This window comes from Aythya ferina (genome assembly GCF_964211825.1).
Source record: "Aythya ferina genome assembly, chromosome: 1".
Taxonomy (NCBI): domain Eukaryota; kingdom Metazoa; phylum Chordata; class Aves; order Anseriformes; family Anatidae; genus Aythya; species Aythya ferina.
The window spans coordinates 63741578-63766290 of record NC_140296.1 but is presented as its reverse complement, the minus strand read 5'-3'; the positions used below and the strand labels follow the sequence as shown (position 1 = coordinate 63766290).

The 24713-nt window shown below is 40.8% G+C and overlaps 1 protein-coding gene across 2 annotated transcripts in view; it reads left to right on the top strand.

Annotated features, from left to right (window-relative positions):
• RASA3 (RAS p21 protein activator 3) overlaps positions 1-24473 on the top strand; it is a 140541-nt gene extending 116068 nt beyond the window's left edge. For both annotated transcript variants that reach the window (XM_084495638.1, XM_084495637.1), the window contains 16 exons: positions 3218-3322; positions 3839-3995; positions 4850-4998; positions 6966-7080; positions 7978-8052; positions 8608-8731; positions 9458-9564; positions 10134-10211; positions 11144-11221; positions 11770-11843; positions 15622-15728; positions 16693-16775; positions 19466-19677; positions 20413-20516; positions 21829-22012; positions 22602-24473. In XM_084495638.1, the coding sequence (XP_084351764.1) occupies positions 3218-3322; positions 3839-3995; positions 4850-4998; positions 6966-7080; positions 7978-8052; positions 8608-8731; positions 9458-9564; positions 10134-10211; positions 11144-11221; positions 11770-11843; positions 15622-15728; positions 16693-16775; positions 19466-19677; positions 20413-20516; positions 21829-22012; positions 22602-22677 (1828 nt within the window). In that variant the 3' untranslated portion in view covers positions 22678-24473. The remainder of the gene's footprint in view (positions 1-3217; positions 3323-3838; positions 3996-4849; positions 4999-6965; positions 7081-7977; positions 8053-8607; positions 8732-9457; positions 9565-10133; positions 10212-11143; positions 11222-11769; positions 11844-15621; positions 15729-16692; positions 16776-19465; positions 19678-20412; positions 20517-21828; positions 22013-22601) is intronic.
• The last annotated feature ends 240 nt before the right edge of the window (positions 24474-24713 follow it).

The following is a 24713-nucleotide window of genomic DNA, read 5'->3' as shown; positions in this document are numbered from 1 at the left end:
GACTCTTCTTTCAAAATGATGAGCGTGGCTTCAGTGTTGATAACTCACGAGGGATCTTCCATGGCCGTGTCTGTTCATTTACCTGCATGGTCCTGTAGATCACATGTGAATTTGTGACAGTTCTGCTGTGGGAGAGTTGGTCGTTACTTTCCTTGGTACCCTGTGTGTATGTGTGTATGTTAATGTCCATTTGCCATTAAACACAGATTTTTCTGTCTGGGTTCCCCTCCCTCAGCTTCCCAAGAGAGCCCAGGAGCTCTGTGATGCTCTCAGTGGAAGGATCTGTTTTTTTTTCATCGCTTAATTTTGGTAACCCAGATAAGGGCCTCCTTCCCTGACAGGAAACTCTTGAGTTCAGAGTTTCTCTGGGGCTGAGGCAGTTTCCCTTCTCTTTTCCCCACCAGAAAGGCAGGGGAAGGCAGAGTGGCGGCGTTCTTGTGAGGCTGGGCAAGACCCATTGCACAGGGAAGAAGCAGCTCTGATTTCAAAACCAAAACAACCCCCTGACTTACTACTGTCCTAAAACTTGCTGAGGCCTGTCAACAGTGTCTGTGGGAATGGGTGAAGAGAAAGAGCAGGGAGGAATCAAGAGGGGGTGCAAAGCTTTGAGATCTCACGTGTGGGGTACCATCACAGACTAGAAAGTTAGGCCGTCTGGTGATGGGGATGCACAATATATGAAAACTGCTGTATCCACGTCAAGTGAGGTGGTATTTCCCCTCCCCTGTATGCTCTAGGAGTTAGAGGAAGAAGGGTTGAGGAGGAATGGTGGCCTCCCTTCCACCTCCTCCTCCCCAGGCCTCCCTCTCCCTCTCTTAATAGTCCCTAGGGCCTTCAGAAGCATGGCTGGCAGTAAGCAAAGGAGGGGAGACGAGGCAGGAGGAACGATAACTTGTTCCAAACAGGGAAGATGCATGTGTGGTAATGATGGAGGAGGGCTGCCATATTACCCTCTGCTTCCACACTCAGCTGCTGGCTCATGTAGCCTGGCACCGTGGTACCACAGCCCTGCCCGAGGCCTTGTAAATTAGTAGCTGGGAAAAGATGAAGCACGTCAATAATACATGCAACTAGATAAAGAGTTAGTTTTGGTCAGGCAAACCCTTTGCTCGGAGGGTTTGTCCCATACAGGACAGAGTGTTTTTGTTTCCATCTCGGGCCCCCCTCCCGCCCCCCTCACTTCCTTCGGCCTGTTCAGTCAGAGTGGGATTGCCCCCGTGCCCTCGGGACGGATCGCACAATTAATGGGTTCGGGAGTTGTTTTCTTTCTCCCTCCTGAGAAAATACCATTCCACGGGGTACAGAGGAGGCTCAGTCTCTCATGGGTTTTCTCTACAGCTCTGAAAGTTGCTCTTTTCTGAGTGGGTGTAGGAAGTTGCAGGCAGGGCATATCAACACTAAAGGACCAGATGTTCTGGTGAAATTCATTGTTTCTCCTCCCCCTCTCTGTTGTGCTTTTTTTTTTTTTCTTTCTCTGACTATAGCCTGACCATTTCAGAATAACACTTGCCATGCTTTTGCCTTTTTAAAAAGCTTGGGAAACACTAATCTGTTAGATGCTGGGGTTGGTGTGTAATATATATATTTTTAATGCTGCTTATTCTTTTTGCTCCAAGCACCCAAAACAATAATGTCAGAATTTGCATGCCTGCTTTGCTTATTGTGTAGGGTGAGATCTACCTAGAGCTCTTGGTTCCTTTCCTGCAGAGCCTTTACACTTTTGGGGTTTGTTTTTTTGGTTGTTTTGGTGCTTTTTTTGTTTTGTTTTGTTTTTCTGTAACTGAAGTTGCTGTGCTGCTACAGCCTTGGGAAGCGTGGCAGGCTGTGTGTGTTTGAAAGTGTTATTGCTAGCGTGCATCTTGAAAAAAATTGGATAAACTAGAAACCAGGAGCCTGTAAATACTTGGTAGATGCTGTTTGACTCTGTGTAAATAAGCTGCAAAAGATCCCATCCCCTCCTGGATCTGCATTTGAGCCATTTGAATTAGTTAGTGAGGTAGTAATCAACCATATATGGGGAAAGAGGAGAGAAGGTGGAGTTCACAGAGATTTTTCCTTGTGGGGAATTGTTGCCCTGCAGAAATACTCTCAAAATATCAGAGTTTGAAGAACTTAAACCAGTAGACCTGCAATGTGAGCTGTTGGTATGTCTAGCATATGAAACTTGATGCATGAGGCACTGTTGAGAGATACAGGGCTCAGGGGATTTAGAAGTGACGTCCTCTGCACTTGCATAAGGTAAGGTAAACCTTCAGCAGGACTGTCAAGCCTCATTCCTTGACAAGCCTACTGTGACTTGCTGGAGACTAGGAAGGTGGTGCAAATATGTCCATAATTAGATGACTTTGCACCTTACCCAAATTACAGTTACAGTTCTCCTAAAAGTCTCGGTTACTCAAAAACTGATATATTTTCTGCATATAGCTTTTTTTTCCCCAAGCTTAAGGCACATTTCTAGCTGGGCTTGTTTTAAAATGAAGGTGCCTCTCAAAGGAAACTTTAAAATATGTACAGAAACATCTGTCCTACAGTTTGAAATCCTTACTCTGAGGTGGGTATTGCAGCATTTCTCCACAAAGGCCAAGTTAGATGCCAGTACTTCTACTCTGAAGCTCAGTTTTACATCCTAATGTTAAAGAGCACGTGAAAGGGAAGGAAGTATCCTCTCGTCAGCCATACCAGAACTTCCATGTGTGAGGGACAAAGTGCTAGAAATTGCGTAGGTTTCAGACAATGCACACGTTATAGGGCGGTAAAGTTTCTGAGCATCTGCACAGAACTACCTTAGGTGCAACAGATTTGTAAGCTTGACAAGTGATTCTTCCCAGAAGCTAGAGGAGGGGAAGGACTGGGAGGAAATTCAACCTCACTCTGTAACGCTGCTGCTTATGCTGCTGATAAAATGAAATCCAAACACGGCTGAGACTAGAAGTATGGAGTCCTTAAATGTCTGTGCAGTTTTTTCCTCTGGTCTTCATTTTATCTGTATTTTTCATTATCTGGGATATCTAGGTGATTTTTGGTGATGTTTAATGGAGATGAATTGCAAGACTCCAGAGATCCAAGGTTGTCTCTTGACTGTAGGGAAACCCATATAGTACGGTTTTGGAACTTTATAACTCATGGGCTTGAGGGGGTTGGAATTGAAAACAAAGTTCTATCTATCTATGTATTTATTTATGAAGAATCTCCTAACGTTACATGTTTTCTATTACAGAGTTGATCTTTGGAATGCCAGTAACTTGAAGTTTGGAGATGAGTTTCTAGGAGAACTGAGGCTTCCTCTGAAATTTCTCCGACAGTCTAGCTCTTACGAAGCATGGTACTTGACATTTTTCTTTTGGAGCGTATAAGCAGAAACATATGTCTTCTGTGAAGTCTTTGAATAATTACAGCTATGTGATAAAGTTTAAATGGATTTAATTTGTATCTAAATTTTTTGTAAGCACGCCAGAATAATCCTAGCAAATGTAAGAACAAGAAGTTGTGATGATATGATTAGAGATTTCAGTCTGCCTCTGTGTTGCGTGTGGGAGTTCTAATACTTTGACTCTATGATATTATTTACTGCAATTCAGGAGCAATGGTATAATTTTCTGAATATGTGATTTTTTTTATATATCATACACAAATCTTAATGATCAGAACTTTCCATGTTGCAGTTGGTGCAAAATAGACTGGCAGACATGATTAAAAAAAATCTGAGTCAGAACTCTCAAGAAATGTGATAGGTATATAAAGGTTGTGTGTATCTTTAGCTTTTCTGTGTGCTCATGTATAGCCTGAGATAATTCTGTGTTTCAGCACAAACTTTGTCTTTTTTTTTTTTGCATATCAGGTATTTCCTGCAGCCCAGAGATAATGGAAACAAGTCTTTGAAACCTGATGACCTTGGTTCCTTAAGGTTAAATGTGGTTTACACTGAGGACCATGTTTTTTCCTCAGACTATTACAGTCCACTTAGAGATCTCCTGCTAAAATCTGCAGATGTTGAGGTAATTTGTTTGCACTGCTGGTTGTTTACTATAGATCATCCTCACAGGGGTCTCCCTGAATGTTGGTCATGATCTTGTTGGCACCATAGGTGTGTAACTACCAGAATCTTTATCATCTTCCTTCTTCCATGCGAGGGTCTTGTTAAGCTCTGCATATCCTTCATGGTTGTTTTCTCTCCTTGCAGAAAAGATCTTTATCTGCCTGCAGCATGGTGGGTGAAGGCACACCCAGGAACACCAGTGGTTTTAAAAAGCAGCATATTCTCTGTGGCTTTCTAATTTTACCTAGGAAAATGCAAAGTAAACTAAAGTTTGATCAATTGTTTTTCCTTTGCTAGAGAGGAACAGGTTTACTTGTACAATTGAAAAACAAAACAAAATGACAAAAACAAAACAACCCCAAACCTAACTCTGAAATGTTCGAGGGATGGACCACATCTGCCAATGTGTATAGTTTTAGCAATTGGTTTGGATTTGGGGTTGTTTGTTTGTTTGTTTCAGTACAAGAACTGGTTTCTGTTCTTACTGGGACTTGAAAATGAGAAGGTTTAGAGTTCTTCCTCTTCAGTTGCTTCCCAGGCAACAGTCACATTCAGTGAAGAGTTGGCTATTGAAAATGAGGGGAAAATACCGTACTGCAATAGTTTTTAAATTGCTGCCCTCTTGTGATCAAAACTTAAAGCCAACAAGAAGTGGGATGTGAGGCCCTGCCATGTCATGTACAGGCATGTTTAGGTAACTGGCTGCTGCAGCTGTTATGTGGGGTTATGGACTAAGGAGCTAAGGGGAAGAGAAGGGAATTAGGCTTGTGCTGTAATGATCTCTCAAAGATTTTCTCTCTTTCCACTGTTTAGCCTGTTTCAGCATCAGCTGCACACATTTTGGGTGAAGTTTGCAGAGAGAAACAGGAAGCAGCCATACCTCTTGTCAGGCTTTTCTTACACTATGGCAGGATTGTGCCTTTCATAAGTGCCATTGCGAATGCTGAAGTGAAGAGAACTCAGTAAGTACCACTGAACCCATTGCTATTAACATACCTACTCTGTGTTGGCTAGTGTTATGATCTTTCACTCTGTTTCTGGAACTATATGCAATTTCATAACAAACTGTTGGAGTTGCTCCTGTTCTTCCCAGCTGGTGTCAGAGTTCTTTACAGAAGCTCTGCAGATCTGGTGAGTTCGGTTTGAGGAGGAATTCCCATCTTGTTTTGTGAAGTCTACTTGCAAAACTGTTTTCAGGTCTGAAAGCAGGGATTTTCTGCATTCTGTCCTGATTGTTTGAGGATAACTTTAAAATCCTACCTTATCTTCAACTGTTCATATGAAATCATTTCAGCTTTATAATGTGCTAATAAGCCATCTAGTGCTGAGTAAAAGTGTTTGCTGAATTTGTTCAGAACAAAAGGCGAGTTTCTTCCTAGACATGAATATTTAAGGCAAGCTGTGTGACTAATCTCTCCAATTAGAGGTCTGAGGAACGAAGATGGGATTGGATCTGGCAGTGGATGGCAGAGAACAGAATCTTTTAGCACTTTTTATAAGTCCCTTTTTGACTTTCTGGTGTGCTGACAGTTTAGCAATGTAAGATAATACTATTTCCACCAAGCAGACCCTAAAGAACATATGTTGCAACAAGCCTTCTGCCTACTTAACCATGCTCTTGAATGACAATAGCAGAGATCATTGGGAACCAAGGGGAATGACAGATATTGACTCTAAAGTGACAATTCCTCTGTACCAAAGGAAGTCTTTGTATGGGTTGGCTTTTTTCAGTGTCATAGAGTGTTTTTCCTCATGTAGGCAGGTGTATTTTTCTATGCTGAAGGTTGGCAGAAACAGCTTGGTTGATGCAGGATGACGAAATTTGCTGCTCCATAGTCAGTCGTGTTCCTGTGATAAAACAGCAAACATGTTGCTTGTTTTCAGGACTTTCAGGCATTTGTAACAGGCAGGGACCTAACTTCTATATTAAAAAAAATATATAAAAATCCAGTCAAGTAATTTATCCTGTAATGTATTGCTTGTAAATGAGTACAGCTGTAGTAAGCTGTAAGCACCAGAGAAGCTGTTAGTGTGTGTTCAAGAACAAGCATATGAGTTCACATCCAAGTTTGATCTGCTGTCTGTCGGCACAGTTTTTGATCATACAGGTGTAGATGATAGTGTTGATTATGTACCTGCCTGCAGAACTGAAATTGATATGCAAGGAATTGCATGTACAAAATTAATTGAACATGTAATTTTCAATTGCATTCTCAAAATGAAAGTAGTAATTAAAAAAAAAAAAGTGCATGTGACTGTGTAAATAGGTAATCTTAGCGAATTGCAGTAGCCATGTAGTACAAGAAGAATTCTGTGGAGGCAGGTTGTTCAGGAAAATAAGAAAGTCTGCAGAGCATCAGCTATCCACACAGTTCTTTGTGCAGAATTGGGATCTGAACTACTTTTTAACAGTATTATCACAGAACAGTGCTGGAAGCAACTTAGAAAGGATGGCCATGTCATTGGAGCTGGTGTTTTCATCTCTCTTCCAGTCTAAACCTACATGTTTTGTAGGAGGTCACTTGTAATGTCCAGTGTTGTTGCAGGACTCGAATCAACTCCCTCCTTCCCTTACTAAAATTAATGCTGTTCAGCAGGTGCAGCTTCCCTCACTGGTATTGTAAACCCTTTTGGTTTGAGCCTGCATTGTTGCCATGTGTTTGGATGGTGCACTGAGGCTTCCACACACCATCCTAATACAAAATAGATGATCTTTAGTCCCTCAGGACCTAATGTGACTGCTGCTTTTCTGTTACAGCTTGGTAGAGCACTAAGTGCTACATGACTGCATTTAATGACAGGCTGGTGTTGAAAGGAATTTTTGTTTGTGTGTTGAAAACATATTTCCATCACCTTTCACTGCTTCTATTTCTGCATGTTAGCAGCTTATTACAAAGAGACTAAACTACAGAAAATTGTTCACTTCCAGAGATCCAAACACCATTTTCAGAGGAAACTCATTAACTTCCAAGTGCATTGATGAGACGATGAAACTGGCAGGGATGCATTATCTGCAAGTTACACTAAAGCCAATTATAGATGAGGTAAGAGCAGTTTAGACTGTTTATTTGACTTGAAATGTCACTGCAAAAGGCCTTCAGGGAGCAAGTACTGTTTATTCCTTCTCGTTTTAAGGTGACTTGTAGGAATGACACTTACAAGCCTGTTTCTACATTAAAACCTTGTGTTAGTTTAGCCAAAGCTGAGTCACCCGGTTCAGCAACAGTTGCATTGTGTTAAAGTAAATGAACTGAGACAAATGGAAGCTTTCAAATTATTCCAGTTCATAAAATCTAACCTGTATTGTTGTGGAGAAGTTAATCAAGTCATAACTTAGATGAATAAATAATGTATCTATAGCAGAAAGCTTCTGTGAAGCTCTAAGTAATACTTTTCATCTAGTGGCTTTAAATTAATACAAGTATTCTTAGATAAATGTGTGTGTGATGTATGTGTTGTGGCAATGGTTTATTATCTGTCCAGTCCAGAACGGTGGGTGTGGGGTTCTTCATGCAGTAATTGAGCAATACTTTCAGACCACAGACTTCCTTTAAATGATTTGACAATTTCTTCAGCTGTTGTTCCACTGTTTCATTAAAAAAAAAAACACAAACAAACAACCTTATGTTTCTGAAGAATATAAATATACTTTCAAAGTTGGCTGTTTTGGCAGAATAGGACTTTTCTTGAACAGTCTTGCCTGAGAGTGTCTGACCAATTATTCACCCTAGTTGAAAGAAAAGGTAGAATAAAAGAGTAATAATTTTGAAAAAAAAAAAAAAAAAGATCACTTGTAATTTACCTTTGATACTTTGTCAAGAACAAAAGTACAAATTACACTGTTGGCTTTTTATCCAAAAATCAGATGAGGCATTTTACAAAACTTTTCCAACTTGAAGGTAAAGTAATATATTAATTGCTCTTTTTTTTTTTTTCTCTAGATCTGCCAGGTACATAAACCTTGTGAAATTGATCCCGTGAAATTAAAAGATGGTGAAAACTTGGAAAATAACAGGGTATGCATTAGATTTTGAAGATAGGATCTCTGTTTATACTGTCTTGTGGTAGCTTAGGTCTTCAGACTTAATGTTGCAAATAAATCTGTCATTTATTAGAATACATCGGAAGCTTTCTTAACATCAAAAATTGTGTGTAATTAATTTATATCAGTTTTACATTATGCTATAAATACAGTATCTGTCAAATGTTACATTCCCTGCCTCCCTGAAAGATTAGGGCTTGATGACAAATGGCCAAATATTCAATGTTAATGTTGGGAGCAAGGATAACTTAGCCTGTGGCTTTAGCAGTGTCATAGAAAGCAGGGCTGTGAAAAGAAATAATATGTCATGCAACCACATCACTTGATGTTTTTGATAGGGATAGCATTTTTACTCTTAAATATGTGCATTTATTGAAGAGAGTATTACTGAGAGTGAGATCGTTTTGCAAGTATATAATGTTGGAAGTGAGAATCTCTTAACGATGGCATTATGAATAAAACCAGGCATAATACTGCCTTCCACAACAGAAAATGGTACCAATTTTGTCATAATCATTGTATTTTTCAGGAAAATCTGAGGCAGTATGTTGATCGCATTTTTACTGTAATTACTAAGTCTGGTGTAAGCTGTCCTACAGTGATGTGTGATATTTTCTTTTCACTGAGGGAATCGGCTGCCAAACGTTTTCAAGGTGAGTTTCTCTGTATTGCTTCATTTTGTATCTCAGATAGCTTTTAAATGTAGGTGTAATCTAGAAGTCTGCGTGATCTGTGATAGATTTAGTCATTGAACATGATATTATCCCAAACACAGTTTGGGATGTGTTTTTTTCTTGATTATAAATGCTGTCATTTCCTTGATTATTCATTCCATGAAAAATGGTACTTCTGATGATTGTGAGTTTTCCTTAAACATTCAAAGGAAAACAACATTTTAAGAGTTCATGTTGGTGTATATTTATGGTTTCAGTATTTACGAAGTATGCTGTTTTCAGATGTTCTTTTTTTTTTTTTTTTTTGTAATGGCTCATTCTGCAGGCTCCATGCAGCTGAATTGTTTTCTTCTCATACATCAACCTGTAATAAAGGCCAATTTATTGGAGTCATTGCAAGCTTATAGTCCTAGGAGGCCTGTGTGCTGCAAAGGTTTTCTGGCTGTCAAGAGACCTCTTTCCACTGCCTCCTAGTTGTTTTGGCTCTGTGAGAATGGGTGGGCAGTATCAAACTAGGATCAAGCAAAACAACTAACCTATGTATTTTCATGAAAGGAAGCAGATGAGAATAATGATTTAACTTGTAGATAGGTACATTTCCAGCACATGTTTGAGTTAGCTTTCAGAAGGCATTCTGGTAATTGCAGAAGGTTTTAAAGGAGGAATTATTGAAATACTCAGTAGAGGTTCTTATTTTTTTAATAGGTGACCTAGATGTGAGGTATACAGCTGTCAGCAGCTTTATTTTCCTGCGATTCTTTGCTCCTGCCATTCTTTCTCCAAACCTCTTTCAGCTTACACCACACCATCCTGTAAGTATTGTATCTTTTTTTTTTCGAGCTATGTATATGGTTCTGTCACCACAGGCTGTCTGGCAAGATTCTTTCTTCAATTCTTTTAATAGCCTCTAGGAGAAATAGCTTTGTTAGTTCAAAGATCTGCTATGTCTGTCTTGCATATGGAGAATGACTGTATGTGAAGAATTTGGGAGGTGTGGGAGGAACAGTGAACTTTAAGGTCAAACAAGGTAGATGGTCTCGTTTTTACTGCCTTACATTAATGCTGGATTGATTGTCAGCAACAATTGGAGATGTTTTAGATGTTAAGCAACTTACCCAAAACTTTCAGTAGTTGTTTTTACTGGGAGTGGAGAGGACCTGAACGGTCTTTAAGATAGACTTTAGTTTTGCAGGTGATTAGTCTTCAGAAAAGCAAGGCAATGGGGTGACTTAAGAGTTGAAAACCTTTAAAAGAAACAGTGTTTTTCTATAGTGTTTTATTGGTCCTTTTCTAATCTTATGTTTATTTTCTACAAGGAGAATAAGAACTAAGAGATGTTTTAAGTATCCAATCCATTTAATGTTGTTCTTCTCTTTCCTAGGATCCTCAGACTTCTCGAACTTTGACACTTATCTCTAAAACCATTCAAACACTGGGCAGCCTATCAAAATCTAAATCTGTAAGTATGTTTTTTTTTCATTTAAAGGTTTAATTCAGGAAAGTGATTTCTTCTTTAAAGCTTTTATCACTTGTAATTAAGCCTTTACAATTCTTGAGTAGCACTAGTTTTAGGCAAAACTACTTTCCTCTGCTTTGAATATAAGCCTCATATGCTCACAGGAAAAATAAGTCTGTCTTAATCTGAACTACATTTTAGTAAAAGCAAAATTTGTGACCAACCTAGAAGACTGTTCCAGGGCTTTTCATTCCTTCCTTCTGGAAGAACAGATAGTGATCAGGAAAACCCGTGAAATTCTCTATTTGCATCTGATACATGATAGCAGCTCCACAGGGTTTTTCAGATTGTCTCTGCATTTTAAAGCCTTAATTGGTAAGAATATCCCAGTAAAGGGAAAGGCAGGGCTTTGCTTTTCGTACCAGTTCAGTTTATTGCCAGTCAGAGGTGAAATGAGATCTGGATGCCCGTGCTCTGTACTTCTAAATGAAGTAAAGCGTGTTTCTAAAGGTACCAAACTACTATATCTGATGATAATGTGGGGCTGCTGGTGGTCTAGTTACAATTAACCCAGGCTACTGTAGATGAATTTGTACCTCAATTAAGAGTCCTTTGAGGCAATAGAATCCGTACGCTTTTTGTCAGCTTTTAGGACCGGGATTAAAAGCCAAAGCAGAAGCTTGAAGCTTTTGAATAATGCATTATTAACTGTATTAATTGAGCATCTGGGATGAGTTCTACTACCATTTGAAATAAGGATTTGGTACTACCGAATGTGTGCTATACAATGGGAAAGTCGCTTTTTGGTTATTTTACCTCTGGCCAGAAAGAAAAACCCCTTATCTGTGGCGGTTTGTCTCATGGTCTGGTACTGTTAACAATATTTTAGGTATAAACTCTATTATGATATGCATGGTTTTGGTTTTGTATTTCAGGCTAATTTCAAGGAATCCTACATGGCTACTTTTTATGACTATTTCAATGAGCAGAAATACGCAGATGCAGTAAAAAATGTACGTAATGTAAATGTTCTGAATCATCCTTACGTGTTGTTGAAGCTGATGCTCAGAGTCCTAGAATGTGCTGTTTGTAAACTAGGATGTGTGTGCTAGAAAAGGCAGGCTCCCAATTATTGTAATTTTGGGAATGCATTAAATTATGTGCTTGCCAATGTTATAATCTCTTTGGGTCTACTTCTGTTTAATAATTAGGTTGGATCAATAAGCTGCTGCTTATTGCTCGAGTCATGGGCGTGCTTCATAGGATGCTGCAGATCTGTCTGAAAATTGCTTAGCCCAAAAGGAACTGAAAGATCTGTGTAACAAAGGAGAAACAGGAAAAGAAGGGCTGGTCATCTGCAGCTTTGCTGCTTAGGAGCATTTGTGCTATTTTTAGTTTACAGCCCAGGAAACCTCCCAAATTCCTCAAGTATCTGCCAGTACCCTTCTGTTTAACTACTTTTACAGTATGTCCTTGTAGCACCGTGTTCACTAACGTTAAAGATTTTAGTTTGGGTAGTGCTGTACTGCCATTTCATTTATGCTTTTTGTTCACCTTTTAGTTTCTAGATTTAATTTCGTCTTCAGGAAGGAGAGATCACAAGAGCATAGAGCAACCTATATTGCTTAAAGAAGGGTAAGCATGCATGTGCCACAAAACCCTCTGAATGTGTGCTTGCTACCATTCCGAGGCAGCTATCTTTTATCCCACCCCTATTCCATCTGCCTGTTCAGAAAAAGAATGTAGGGAAATCATTGTATTGCTGTTTCTACTCTCTGTGGCTGCTCTAGTTCATTTTAACATCCTTTCGTTTGTTTTAAACACCTTATATTAAGTGTGTTTTGAAATATATGGAGGAAAAAGAAGCCTGTAGACCTCAATTAGCACAGTTAATGCAAAATAAATTTAAATCAGCACAGTGTTAAGATCAAGTTTTATTTTTTCTTTTTTTAAACCACAGTGAACAAAAGCTGTAAAATTTCACTGTGAATGCAGATTCTGAATATCTTGGTGAGGGCAAAGCCTGCAAATGGGATCTGCTTTTGCTGCCCTTTAAAATACATATGCTAATCATTACCAGGGCCATTTTGAGGAAAATTTATGGTACATTTGGAACAGTTTCTGCTTTCAGTACCTTTCTGTTTTATGGAACCATGTTCTATATGCCATGCTAGTTTTCGAGACTAAATGTTGACATTTTTTTTGTGTTAAAAAATGAGTTAAGATCATCTAAGTGCACTGTTCTTTGGGCTGGGAGGAGGAAAGTAAAAATCCAAATTCTTCCCGTCAGAGCTTAGTAAGCTGAACTCTTGCTGAAAGTAAGCTTTCTTGGTATCTCTGTCACATAAAAATTATATTTTCAGTAAAAACCTGACTGCCACTTCCAGTTAGCCTCAGCAGCTCAGTTCTTTGATGAGGGTCTGTCTCTAGAAGCAAGTTTGTCTGTTTGAATTCTGTACATTTATCATTCTTTTGTTTCTGAAAAGAATTGTATCGTTTGTAACATTTTCCCTCTAACTCTAAAACATTATTTATTTTTTTTCTGCCTCTGTCTTTCTTTTGCTCCTGTCTGATTTTTTTCTGTCTTTTCTTGCTCGGCCTGTGGCTGCTGTTGTAAGGACTCTTAAACTAACAGTAAAGAAAGTTGATGGTAATAGTTCGTGCAGGTAAGCTGGTAGGGGCAGTTGGTGCTTTGCTGTAGCTCCTGGCTGACAGCATGTCCTTCCTTCACAGCAGTAGACTTGTCTGACTTACCTTTGGGAAGGAAGCAGTCTGTTTAACAATCCTGAAATGCCTGTGTAAAACCAGCAGAAAACATTTTGTTATTTATTTCTTCCATGTTGACCGAGTCCTTTTTTTTTTTTTTTTCCTCCTTAATCAAAAACCTGCTGAAAGTAGAGAATTACGGACTTCTATCTGTAGGGAGAGGCTCCAAGAAGCACTGAAATGTGCTTAACAATCAGTGTGCATATCCCGAAGAACTCACTGCGAGTGGTTTAAGAAGTTACACATCGAGTAGCATTCATGTAACTCGTTCTCAAGGCTGCAGAGTAGGCTTCAGCTACTTCAGTCTTTCCTGATGTCTTGCATTATTGCCATGCTGTGTCATGGAGAGTGGGTGGGAATTTTCACAGCCTTTTGTTTGGTTACTCTCCAGATTCATTGGCTGGTTAGTGGGGTGTCTGCTTGTCTGTGCAACGTTTTTATTTTATTTCCTTTTCTTTTCTTTTCTTTTTTTTTTTTTTTTTTTTTTTTAATCTATCCTTCTATTAAGAGTCTCTAGATGGAAAGCTATAGCGTATGTACTTCTGAATGGATGCGTAGTACCAAAGATTTTAGTCACTGGCACTGGGGTTTGCTGGCATTGCTCATGCCGTCACTGCTTGGTAGCTGTCTGCTTGTTTCTTTCCAAAAGGAGAACTACAAGAACTAGTCCTGCCTTTCTTGTGGGTGAAAGCTGCATGCTGATGCTTCCAAACAAAGCTAAGGCAGATCCAAATTCAGGTCCACCATAACCACAAGAAGAGAAAGTTTCTTTGGCCATCCAGCCCTGGAATGGGGCTCATCTTCAACTTCTTCTTTTCCTTCACGCTTCTGACTATTTGCTCCGACTTCTCACACATTCTGCTAATACTAGAAACAATTTTATTTTATTTTTTTTAAATTGACCTTGAAAATTCAGTGGTTTTGAACACTTGACACCTATCTGTGGGAAATCAAAGCACATTCTTCCCTCAGCTATGTCAGCTCTGAAAAATTTAACCAGAAATGAAATAATACTGCTCTTAGCTCTGCAGTACGGAGTTTGTGTGTCCCAGCTAGGAAGGCTTAGTAGGAATCTTCAGTTCTAAGTCACCTTATAAGTGTTGGCATGAAAAAAAAAAAGAGAAACCAACTTGCAGAGCATATTGTCCAGCCCAAGGATATCTGCTCTTCCCTTGAAATTTGCTTTAACCTTGGAATACAAAGACTGCCACCCCTCCAGTGGGGCCTGGTGGTGATCTGAATAATATGGTTGTATTAAATCTTTCTCATGGAATCCGAGAGCAAGGACTGAGACAGCAACTGACCATTTTAAAAATGGGATGAGTGTGTAACTATAGCTGACTAACAAAAAATATATATATTTTTTGCTCTATACAGTGCTTGCTTTTGCCCACACAGCTTGGAATGGGCAGCAGGCACCAGCCCAGCTGGTCACAAAATAGTTAAAGTCTGAAGGAACTTGGTTTTCTGTTTGAGCTTTAAACAGCCCTGCTGTTCAGTTGGATGCAATGCAATTGTTTCTGACTGAAGATACCCAAAGCAAGAAATAGGATTGGCTGTTCGAAGCATTTTAGCTCTGCTGTTGAAAATCTTCAACCAAGTCACTCGCTGTTCAATCTGTGTGCTCTTTGTGCTGCGTAGTGCTTTCCTACCTGATAAAAACTACTCTCTAGCAAGTAGTTTTTACTGCCTCCATTGTACAGTTCTGTATTTCGCACAGTAGTTAACGTGTAGAGTAGCTGTTATCAACTCCCCTACTGCATACGGATACACATTTTACACCAAAAGTGAGGCTGAGCAGTCTGAAGTCACCAGGCTCTCCAAAGTCACCTTGAAACTTTCGTATTGATTTAGTGGTTAGGAAGGCGGCGGATGCCTCACAGTTCCTCGTAAGCTAATTCAAGTTTGAAATTAATTAAAACTGACAACTCACTAAACGAATGCCTCTCATCTGCCAAAGAAAAGGGGGTTGTCCTAGCTTTCAATCATCAACTTGCTTTGAATTGCTTATTGAAAACCCATTCCTAACGGCAGCATCAATGTGCAATCGCAAATGGCATTGTGGAGCATCCTGATTTTTTCTGAAGCATGAGAGTGACTAAAGCATGGCTGGACACAGTCCCTGTGCTCCAGAAGCCTTACACTTACCTTTAATGACTAAACATACTCCAAATGTTTTGAGCTTAAAAAAAAAAGAAAGCTTGTAGAGTTGTGTCAGGCTTAGCAGAACCTTTTTCTGCTGTAGTAGGAAATCCTTTAGCTGGATTTGGAACAGAGGAAGAAAGAGCACATGCTGCAGTTCAGCTAATTAACTAGAGTCCCTGTATCTACTACAAATCAAGCTACTTGTCTTGCCCCCCGTATCTAGATCTGGAAAAAGGACAGGCTCAACTAACAGCTGCACTAAACCTATCCAAACGTGACTTTCCTTTCCTTGTCAAGTGACAAGGCCTCAATAATGAGAAAACACCATGAGTCCCCTCCAAAAGCTTTGTGAGTGCCATCATGTCTGTGTATATCTACCTATATGTATTTATGTCTAAATCTATATGCATAAATACATATAAAACATGTATGCATATATATATATATATGCATGTAAGTGTAATATCTGGTCTATTTTAACAACCATGGTCCTGTTTACTAGGTTCATGATCAAGAGAGCACAAGGAAGGAAACGATTTGGTATGAAAAACTTCAAGAAGAGATGGTTTCGCCTGACAAATCACGAGTTCACCTATCAGAAAAGCAAAGGTAACAAAGGTTTGCCAGGCTTTTTTTTTTTTAAAAAAAAAAAAAAACACACATCAAAGTGAAGATTAAATATGAAGATAATAATGTAAGAACTGAACACTGATATCAGGATCTGTAACTGTAGAAGGCACAGGGCAGAGAAGTCTGTCAGCCTGTATGTTCTTGCCCTTTTTTAGTATATCTGTTCTGACTGCTAGAGAAGGCTCCTGGATAGCCCAAGATGATCTAATTTAGCAGAATATTTGATAGTACTTGTTCAGTATTAGTTATTAGCATTATCTGTAGGTTTCACAGTTATTTAGGAGATTGTCTTAGGACACAAAACTCAGGAGCTCAAATACTTTACCCTGGGATTTGGATTTGTATTGAATATTGTCAGATGCATTTCTGCTAGTTCTTATAAATTCTGCAGCATTAGCACAACTGACTGCAGTAGTCAGGGATTTGCAGCTTTGAACCTGCAAATATTTGTTCACTTAATGCTGCCTAATACCAAGAATTCTGCTTTTCACAAATTGGTTCTGTTGGTTCAGTAGTACACACCAAATATCACTCCCTTCTATCAAATAAATAAATTTAGAGTGAAAAAGATGAGGAAAGATGTTCAGATCATGTCGGTCATCATCTCACACTCAACTTTGGAATCTTACGTCACCACCATCAAAATATTTCAGCTATTCATAAGAATGATTTATTTCACCTCCTCAGTAAATATTCTGTGCCCTGCTGCAGCAGTCAATTTCTCAGAGATTTGCTAGCATAACGTAGTGCTGCTGAAAGCAGAAATGAAATTAAGGTAATGCTTCAGGACCATGCTGGTAAATCCCTGCTGAGGGAAAGATATTTTTTTTTTCTATGCAGTCAAAATGATCTTCAAAGGAACTGAATCAGCATTAAGAATAAGGGCAGAGGGTGAAGTTGAATTGTGAATCAGTTGCTCAGCGTCTATGTATTCGTTCTGCAGGTGATCACCCTCTGTGTAGCATTCCAATTGAAAACATTCTGGCAGTGGAAAGACTGGAGGAGGAATCCTTTAAAATGAAAAATGTAAGTAGGTCATCTTCATTAACTTACTCGTTAGGCTGGTCTGGATCCACCAGCCTAATCGCCTTTTTCCCTTTTGTAACGTGGATTGGGTTTCTATTGAAAGACGTACAACCACAGCTGCTGCTTCTCTATATAGTAGCAGGAGTTTCCAAAAGTACAGCCCATTCAGATTCTTCACAGTCCAGTCAGCAGTCCTTGGGTTTCGTGATCCGCAGCACACTCAGTCCTGACCGCTGCTGGTCAGCTGTCTGGGCTCCACAGTGCTGGGCACAGGTAAGGTAATCGAGTCCCTGCCCTTTCTGTCAGACCTCTCCCTTGGGAAGGAACTGGCTGCTTGTGAGCGATCACAGGCATACACTTGAGATAAAACTTGCTGTGTATGGAGAGGAGCTGGGCTATAATTCCAGTTATCTCTTCAGTGAAGGAATTCTTTAATTTACACTGAGTCTGCCAGGCTAGAACGCATCCAGAATATCTCTCTTAATTTAAAATGTTTATTACAGGGAAAATATCCCTTTTTTGTTAACAGTAGAAGATTGTACAGTGAGCATGAACAGAAACTGTGGGGTTTTTTGGATGCTTCAAGTCACTATTGACTAGGAAATGAAGGTGACTACATCCATTCCGGAAAGTAAGGTTCCGAGTCTTTCCATAAGCAGTAGAAAATACCATTGTCACCTTCTCCTGGTGACATTTATGTTCCCATTTATCTTGCCATACATAAATAGAATGCTGCAGCAAGGACTGAATTCTCAAGACACCACAGCAGATGTATTGGCGATGGATATTCCATCATGGGTGCTAAGTGTGATTAAAGATACACGTTTTCTATAAATATTCTCTGTGTATCTGTGCTCTGAATTGTACCAAATCTATTTTTATTGCTCTGATAAAGCTGCGTGTCTGGCAGGAAGGCTGCGCATCGCCTTTCAAGCGGCCTTCATCTTCCTTAAGCACACTGTGGCCCAGAGAGTGCCTCGAAGTATTTCTCAGGTCTGGTGTGTTGTACAAGAAGCAACTGGTGGTTTTGACAGTGTAAAGGTCTTGCAACCACTTGAAATTCTTGGCTTAGTTGTTGCCATATGCTAGTTCACTTAGCTTGGTATCCCCTTACACAAAGCCCTACCCTTTCAGTTTATCCCTTTGTTGTAATGCAGCAGGCTCCATTTACCCCTTCAGGACATCGAAATTCTCTTCCCTGTCGCTGTGTGTTAACAGAGGCACGAGCTGCACACTGCTGTTTTCCTCTTCCCTTCCTTCCTTCCCCATTCCCCAAACTCTGATTGCCAGCCATGTCCTGAAAAGTCTTGCTAAAAGGCCTCTTTGGTGTGCATTTTGGCAGTGCTGGACCGATACTCACAGCTCATCCACTGCTGTTACGCAGAGGCCTTTGTGCCTTTCTAATTACTGTCTGGTGTCTGTGGGGATACTAAACCCAGGGAAATGACTGTTGGAGCTTCTGCTTCCTGCTGTAAGTGATGTTGTAATTACAAGACAGCTGTTCGTTTGCAAATTAGCAAGTATATTCGCAAGCAGTTTTGAAGGATGTGCACCTGAAAGTGTACCAAGGGAAGGAGAGACGGTGCCTGGTGCCAGCCTGCAACATTCTCCAGACCTTCCAGTGCAGAATTCAGGCCAATATTTCAGGTCTTTGTCATACACAAAGGTGAATTTCAGTTTTCTTAGAATATCCTGAGACAGAAGAGACCCACAAAGATCATAGAATCCAACTCCTGGCTCTACACAAGACCACCCCACACCCCCAAAATTGATGCTTTATGCCCTTTTGTTTTTGCTTTCTGAAGTAGAAGAGAAGAACCAGCTGTTTGGAAAATAATATTCCAAATTGTGTGGGCAGTGCTATGACGAATGGCTTGAATAATCAAATGGGAAAAGGATAATTTGAGAATATCTGACAGAGGAAAACCCATAAATATTATGTATTTGCAGAAGGTAAAGGAAATGGCAAGTGTTGATCATCAAGCAGTAAGGCTGGACATCAGAAACTTGCCTCTTCAAGGGGAAGAAAATAAAGGCAATTGTGCCATCTTGGAGCAGAAGCTGTTTTGGACAGGCAGGGGAAGCTTTATTTTAGATTTTGAGTGCCCGAGCCATAAGGCAGAATTAACATGTAGGAATTTGAACCACCCCCAGGCAATTAAAGAGAAATGCATCACTGTGATTTGCTAACAGCAGCTATGGCTGGGTGTGGAAGAGTGGAAGTTCCTAAAAGGAAAGAATCATGCTGAAGTGTTAAAAAGACCACAGATATAATAGTTAAAGCAAAGCTGTCCCAAAGGTCGGATCCAGACTCTCATTTTGAGTCTTTCCTGCCTACTTCTGATGAGCATTTCCCTTCAGCCCTGCACTGCTTCCTTCTGCCAGCCATCCAAAACTTGGAGCCGCGGCATTACTAAAATTGTGTCCCCGAGGCTTGCGGAGGCCCAAGCAGCAAGTTGATATTAGCTGCTTGCAAATCATCACCTCAAGGAACAGTATCTTGTTCCTTGTACCAGGTGAAAGGTCTTCTTGTTTTAAGGGCACACTCGCTTTCTTGATGTTGTGTTGAACTGTATTTATTTGGGCATTCTGCATTTTGTTTTCACTTCAGTAAATCGTTGGCCTGAGCCTGGTCCTAGGTTCACCAGCTCAATCGGGTGGTTCATTTTGTGGTTTATTTGTGTTTGCAGATGTTCCAGGTGATCCAGCCTGAGAGAAGAGTCCTGTACATCCAAGCAAATAACTGCGTGGAGGCCAAGGACTGGATCGACATCCTCACCAAAGTCAGCCAGTGCAACAAGAAGCGCCTGACGGTCTACCATCCCTCCGCCTACCTTAACGGCCACTGGCTTTGCTGTAAAGCCACTGCAGATAACACTCCTGGCTGCACGCCCTGCACAGGGTAAGGATCGGTACCGTGCTGTTGGTCTGGGTACTGCCAGGGCTGTGTGTGTCAGTGCACCAGCCGTGCAGGCAGTGTCTTGTTCTCAGAGGCCCTCTGTGTTGTCACTTCTGACGCTGTTGGTATCTGCAAACCAAAATGCTGAAATTTGTAGAGTTCAAAACATCGATAGGAGTTGATTGTGGCCTAAAATATTTTCATTCTGATCATTTGCCATTAGCAAATATGCCAGACGTCCCTTCAGCGTTTTGTTTGTCAATTTCTGAAACAAAGATTGCGTCTGGATTTAATTCTGAACTGATCTTTTCCGAGCAGGGTCTCTGTTAAATGAGGAGTCTGCTTCCCAGGAAGCTATTTCTGTCTAAACTGAGAGAAGCAACAAGTCTGTAGTGGGAGTTAGTCTCAGAATAGACCTGGGTGGCTGGGAATTCAGTGCTCTGGCTCCTCCATCTGGTTATAGTAGATTAATTCACCAGAATGTCTGCCTATTGGCACAGTCTTCTCTTTCAAGTCAGAGTGAGAGCACGCTGGATAAATCCAGGCATAAAGAAGTTTGAACCTGCCTCTCTTGGGAACAGTAGGAAGTTTTGAGCTCCATTCCATACATTTTGTTGGCTTCCATGAGTACTTGCTTTTAAACATGGAAGTCATGGGTTTTCATCCTCGTTAAGTGTTTTTTGTGCCATAATACACTGTTTAACATCTACCTTCTACCTCTCTTCCTGACCCTTACAGAGGCCTGCCTGCAAATATACAACTGGATATAGATGGAGATAGAGAAACTGAGCGCATCTACTCTCTGTTCAACTTGTATATGCCAAAATTGGAGAAAATGCAAGGTAAGGGGGAAAGATCTTTGCACCTCTGATATGCCTAGCAAGGCAAAAACACCTCTGAGAAATTGTATGTTTCAGCTAGACCAACCTTGCAGATCAAATCCCGATTAGCCCTTAGTTAATGTTTCCCTTTCTGCTGCCTTGAGGCGGTTGTATGGATTATTTTTGGCGCAGCGCGCAGTCTCATAGTCTGTACAAAGTTCTTTGCATAATAAACAGTTGTCTGAAATACGGTCTTAAACCGCAGCATCCTAAAATAGAGTGGTCGGAGAGCATAGTTTGGATACTCTGGATTGACAAACCGGAGCGTGGACTAAACCAGGAGTTTACTGAGCCCGAAAAGAAGCACCCGCAAAGTTGAGGTGTCAGTGGAACATGGTTTTATGTTACCAGAAGCCACGTGCACATTCCCTGATTCAGATCCCCAGAACAGGCTGGATCCAAATGGCTTCCCTCGATGGCCTCTTCCAGAGTTATCAACAAAAGATGACCCTTGGGTGTCTGGAGTGATGGGAAGTGAAGTTTGGGCTGGGAACTCTTAAGAGCTAGGTGGATAAAGATGTGATATAAAGGATAAAAGAAAGAAGAGACAGCAGAGGAAGTTAATACTGGTGGGCATGCCAAGGAAAGTATCCGGTGTACACGGTGCCAGACGAGAAATCCCGATTTAGCACAGGGAGTGGCAGGGAAGCCTTTGCTCTGGCACTGATCTTTAAATAGCACTCTGTTTTATAAAACGAGATATGCCGGTGGTGTCAAACACGGATTGGAAAGCGCTTTAATCCAGGCCTGGCCACCACGCAGTTGCAAACTGCAGATCCTCCACCACTTCCGAGCTGGCTGAACCAGTGCCCGGCCTGCCCCTGGAACGAATCCTCCCTGCCAGAGCCAGCGTCCAGTTTCAGTGTCAGGGGAAAGGACGCGGGGCTGGCACAGGCGGTGCAGCAAGGGGCAGGTAACTCGACAGCTGGGACTGGAAGAGCAGCACAGCCAGACAGCTCAGGCCAAAGAGTGAAATTCTCTCTTTCTAACGTGCTCACCTACAACGCCAAAGCAGATGACAGAATGAACGTGTTGCAGTTGTCCGTGTAAGCAGTGTCCTGATGTCTTACCAGGAAGGCTCCCTGGTAGGGTAAGAAGGTAATACCAGGACTTGCCCTTCTTTGAGTATTTCCGTAGCAGGCGCAATAATCGTGCCATATTGTCCTCGTGCTTGTTGTGTGAATCTTTTGGGGGCAAAGTTGTAAAAACATCTTCTGTGACTACTTCAAACTGCAAGCTAATACCTATTCCTGCACTTTTATTTTTTCCCCAGAGGCCTGCGGCAGCAAATCTGTGTATGATGGGCCTGAAGAGGAAGAATATTCTACATTCATCATTGATGACCCTAAAGAGACATACAAAACACTAAAGCTGATTATTGAAGGTGTCGGAACTTTAGAGCAGGAGCACGCTCAGTATAAGAGGGATAAATTTAAGAAGACAAAGTATGGAAGCCAGTAAGTATGGGCTGTCACAACAGGTTAACGCTCTGGGGAAATGGTATTTCCCTTGCTTGTGTTCTGGCCTTCGTATTCATGTTCAAAAAAGATCCTGAAAATACATAGAAAGTAAGGTTTTGACTTTGTATATCGCAATATTTTAAGTATTTAAAGCATAAGGATTTTTTAAGTGCTTATTTTGCAACTCATAAAAGTAATTCATAAAAGTAAGTGTGATTGTTTTTAATTTTGAGCCCGTGCTCATGAAACATGCAGTAAATACCAGAAGGGATGTGTATTTATGGGTTTATTTTTGAGAGTTGGTCTAAAGGTGGGGAGAATGGTACAGCCCCATGGCCTTAGTTTGTGTCCACATAAATAAAGGCGTGCTCTTCGCATCTCTGACCAAAAATAAATAAAAAAATAAAAGCAGGGAACAATTCAGCAACCAGTCAGTTCTTCCAATGCAAAGAAGATGCAGTTTGTAATTACAACTTTGATAATCAAACTTAAGGAAAGGGTTTTGTCTGTTTCTTTCTGTTCTGACGTTCTGGTTTCTGGGCAGAAAATTCTCTATATAATTTGCTGTTGTTGCTGTTAATTCTAGAGAACATCCCATTGGTGACAAGAGCTTCCAGACTTACATCAGGCAGCAGTCGGAGATCTCAGCGCATTCCATATGAAGTGCAAAGGACACACCACAGACAGTGCTGAAGGGCGAAGCTGAACAGCAAAGCAAAAGGGAAGCCACACATGTAGCAAAACGTATGGATAAGTGTCAAGCTTACAAACTTGGAGACTTGCTGAACATACTGTCTTTTCAAGGAACTGTTATAATAGTTGCTATGCACTTTATTCATCTGGTTATTGACAGATGATGAAACTCTGCCTTCTAGGCAGCTGTTGTCACGTGTATTTTTAAATTCGCTTTGGTTTCTTGGAATCTAGTGATCAGTTCAATGATCAAGGTGTGTGGACTTCATCTTGACAACTCCCATGCAACTCCTTACGTTTCAGAAACCGAGCGTGCTGCTGACATGCAGCATTTTCTAGAATTGTTGTTTGTTACTGTTTTTGTTCCCGATTCATGTATATTATGCCACACCCCTGCGTGCTCTCTTAGGAACAGCTTAGTAACACTTGGCTTTTCATGCCTGCATTTAGAACAGAAGCAGAGGAAAAAAAAACCTCTGGTGTAATCTCTTTCATTGTAGCTTGTATTATGAGCAGGCCAAGGAGCAGACCTTTTGTTTTTACAGCAGCATAATTTTTTTGCTAAATGTGCACAGTTTTTAATAGAAATTCAGATCTGAATGGTACTCTTGATATTTTTGAGATACAAAGTCATTTCTCCAGCCACAGTCAGTAGACTTTGCTTCTGAAGATGAAATCCCAGTGGTGTAGTAAAACTGACTCTCAGAAATGTGAGCAAGAAAGAAATGAACTCATGTCAGAGCCACTTGTCTCTTTTTATACAGCCCAACAATGGCAATGTTTGAAAGTCTGCCAGCCGAAAGGTGAAGTGAGCTGATTTTGATGACCTTTTTACTGCCACAGCACGAAGGCTGAATGGAAGACAGGCCTCGCAGCTGAGACACACTGAGTCCCAGGCACAAAAGCTGTCAAGATGGCTTTTATGTGAAAGGATGTTTAAGCACTGGAGTCCACGTTACCCTAGTACCACTCGCTTTTCTGGAAAATAGATTTCTAGCTTTCCCAAACCGGTTTTAAACACTTTTTTTTAATTTTTTTTTGAGAGGGAGAGAGACCTGCTAAAGGCTACTTAGTGTATTAACACATGTAATGGTAACTCGTTAATGTTCTGAGTGTATTAAAAACGGGATGAGCTGCGTATCTCACTAATACCAACACAAGTCGTTAGGGAGGGGAATAAAGATCTGCTAAATACGAGACATATATTTATGTAAGCTGTTTAGTTGTACTCAGTAACCTTCCTCTGTATAAGGGTCTGATTTACAAGACGTCTGGCTTTGATGTCACGGAAGCCTGCATGATGGACTTGAAGCTTCTGTGGCCTGGAGCTAGTGCTGGTTTGACGCTGAGTTGGGACAGAAAGCATCCAGCTGTCAGCTCAACGTGAAGGTAGCTGGATCTTTGCTGGAGGTCTTACAGAGTAACTCTCCACCCTGTCCTTGCACCTGATGTGACTTGAGATGGCCGAATGGCCTTGAATGCCTCCGTTTCTTAGTGATGCTCTTAGGAATGAGGTTTTCTTTTTGTTTGAGTATGCAGTAGTCCACCTCCTAGCAGACAATAAACAATCTTTTATTCATCTTCGCCCAGCAGACTGGGGAAAGGGAAATACCGCGTCGCAGAGGTGCATTTTGGACTCCGAGCTTTTAGCTGCCATGAACTGCAATTTTTAACCTGTATTTGTAACTTAATATTGTTTATAAAATACTAATGACCTGTTACGTGTGTTCTACTTGCCAATTAAAAGAAATGTTTTATTTCTGAAGGCTGCGTGTGCGTCTGGAGTCTCCTTAGGTTCCTAATGGTCACCCAGGGGTGCTGTTGGCTGGCACAGCGTCAGCTGGTCGGAGTTGGGCTGTGGATGGAGCAGTTTTTGCCCAGCTTCACATCGGCCTTTTCAGCTGGTTCCTTGTGTTATTACCTAGTTGCTGGTGCATGGAGCATGCCCTGGTGTTTGCAGAAGTGTTTTTTAGTGTCTGCTGGAGGTCTCCAGAGTTTACCAGTC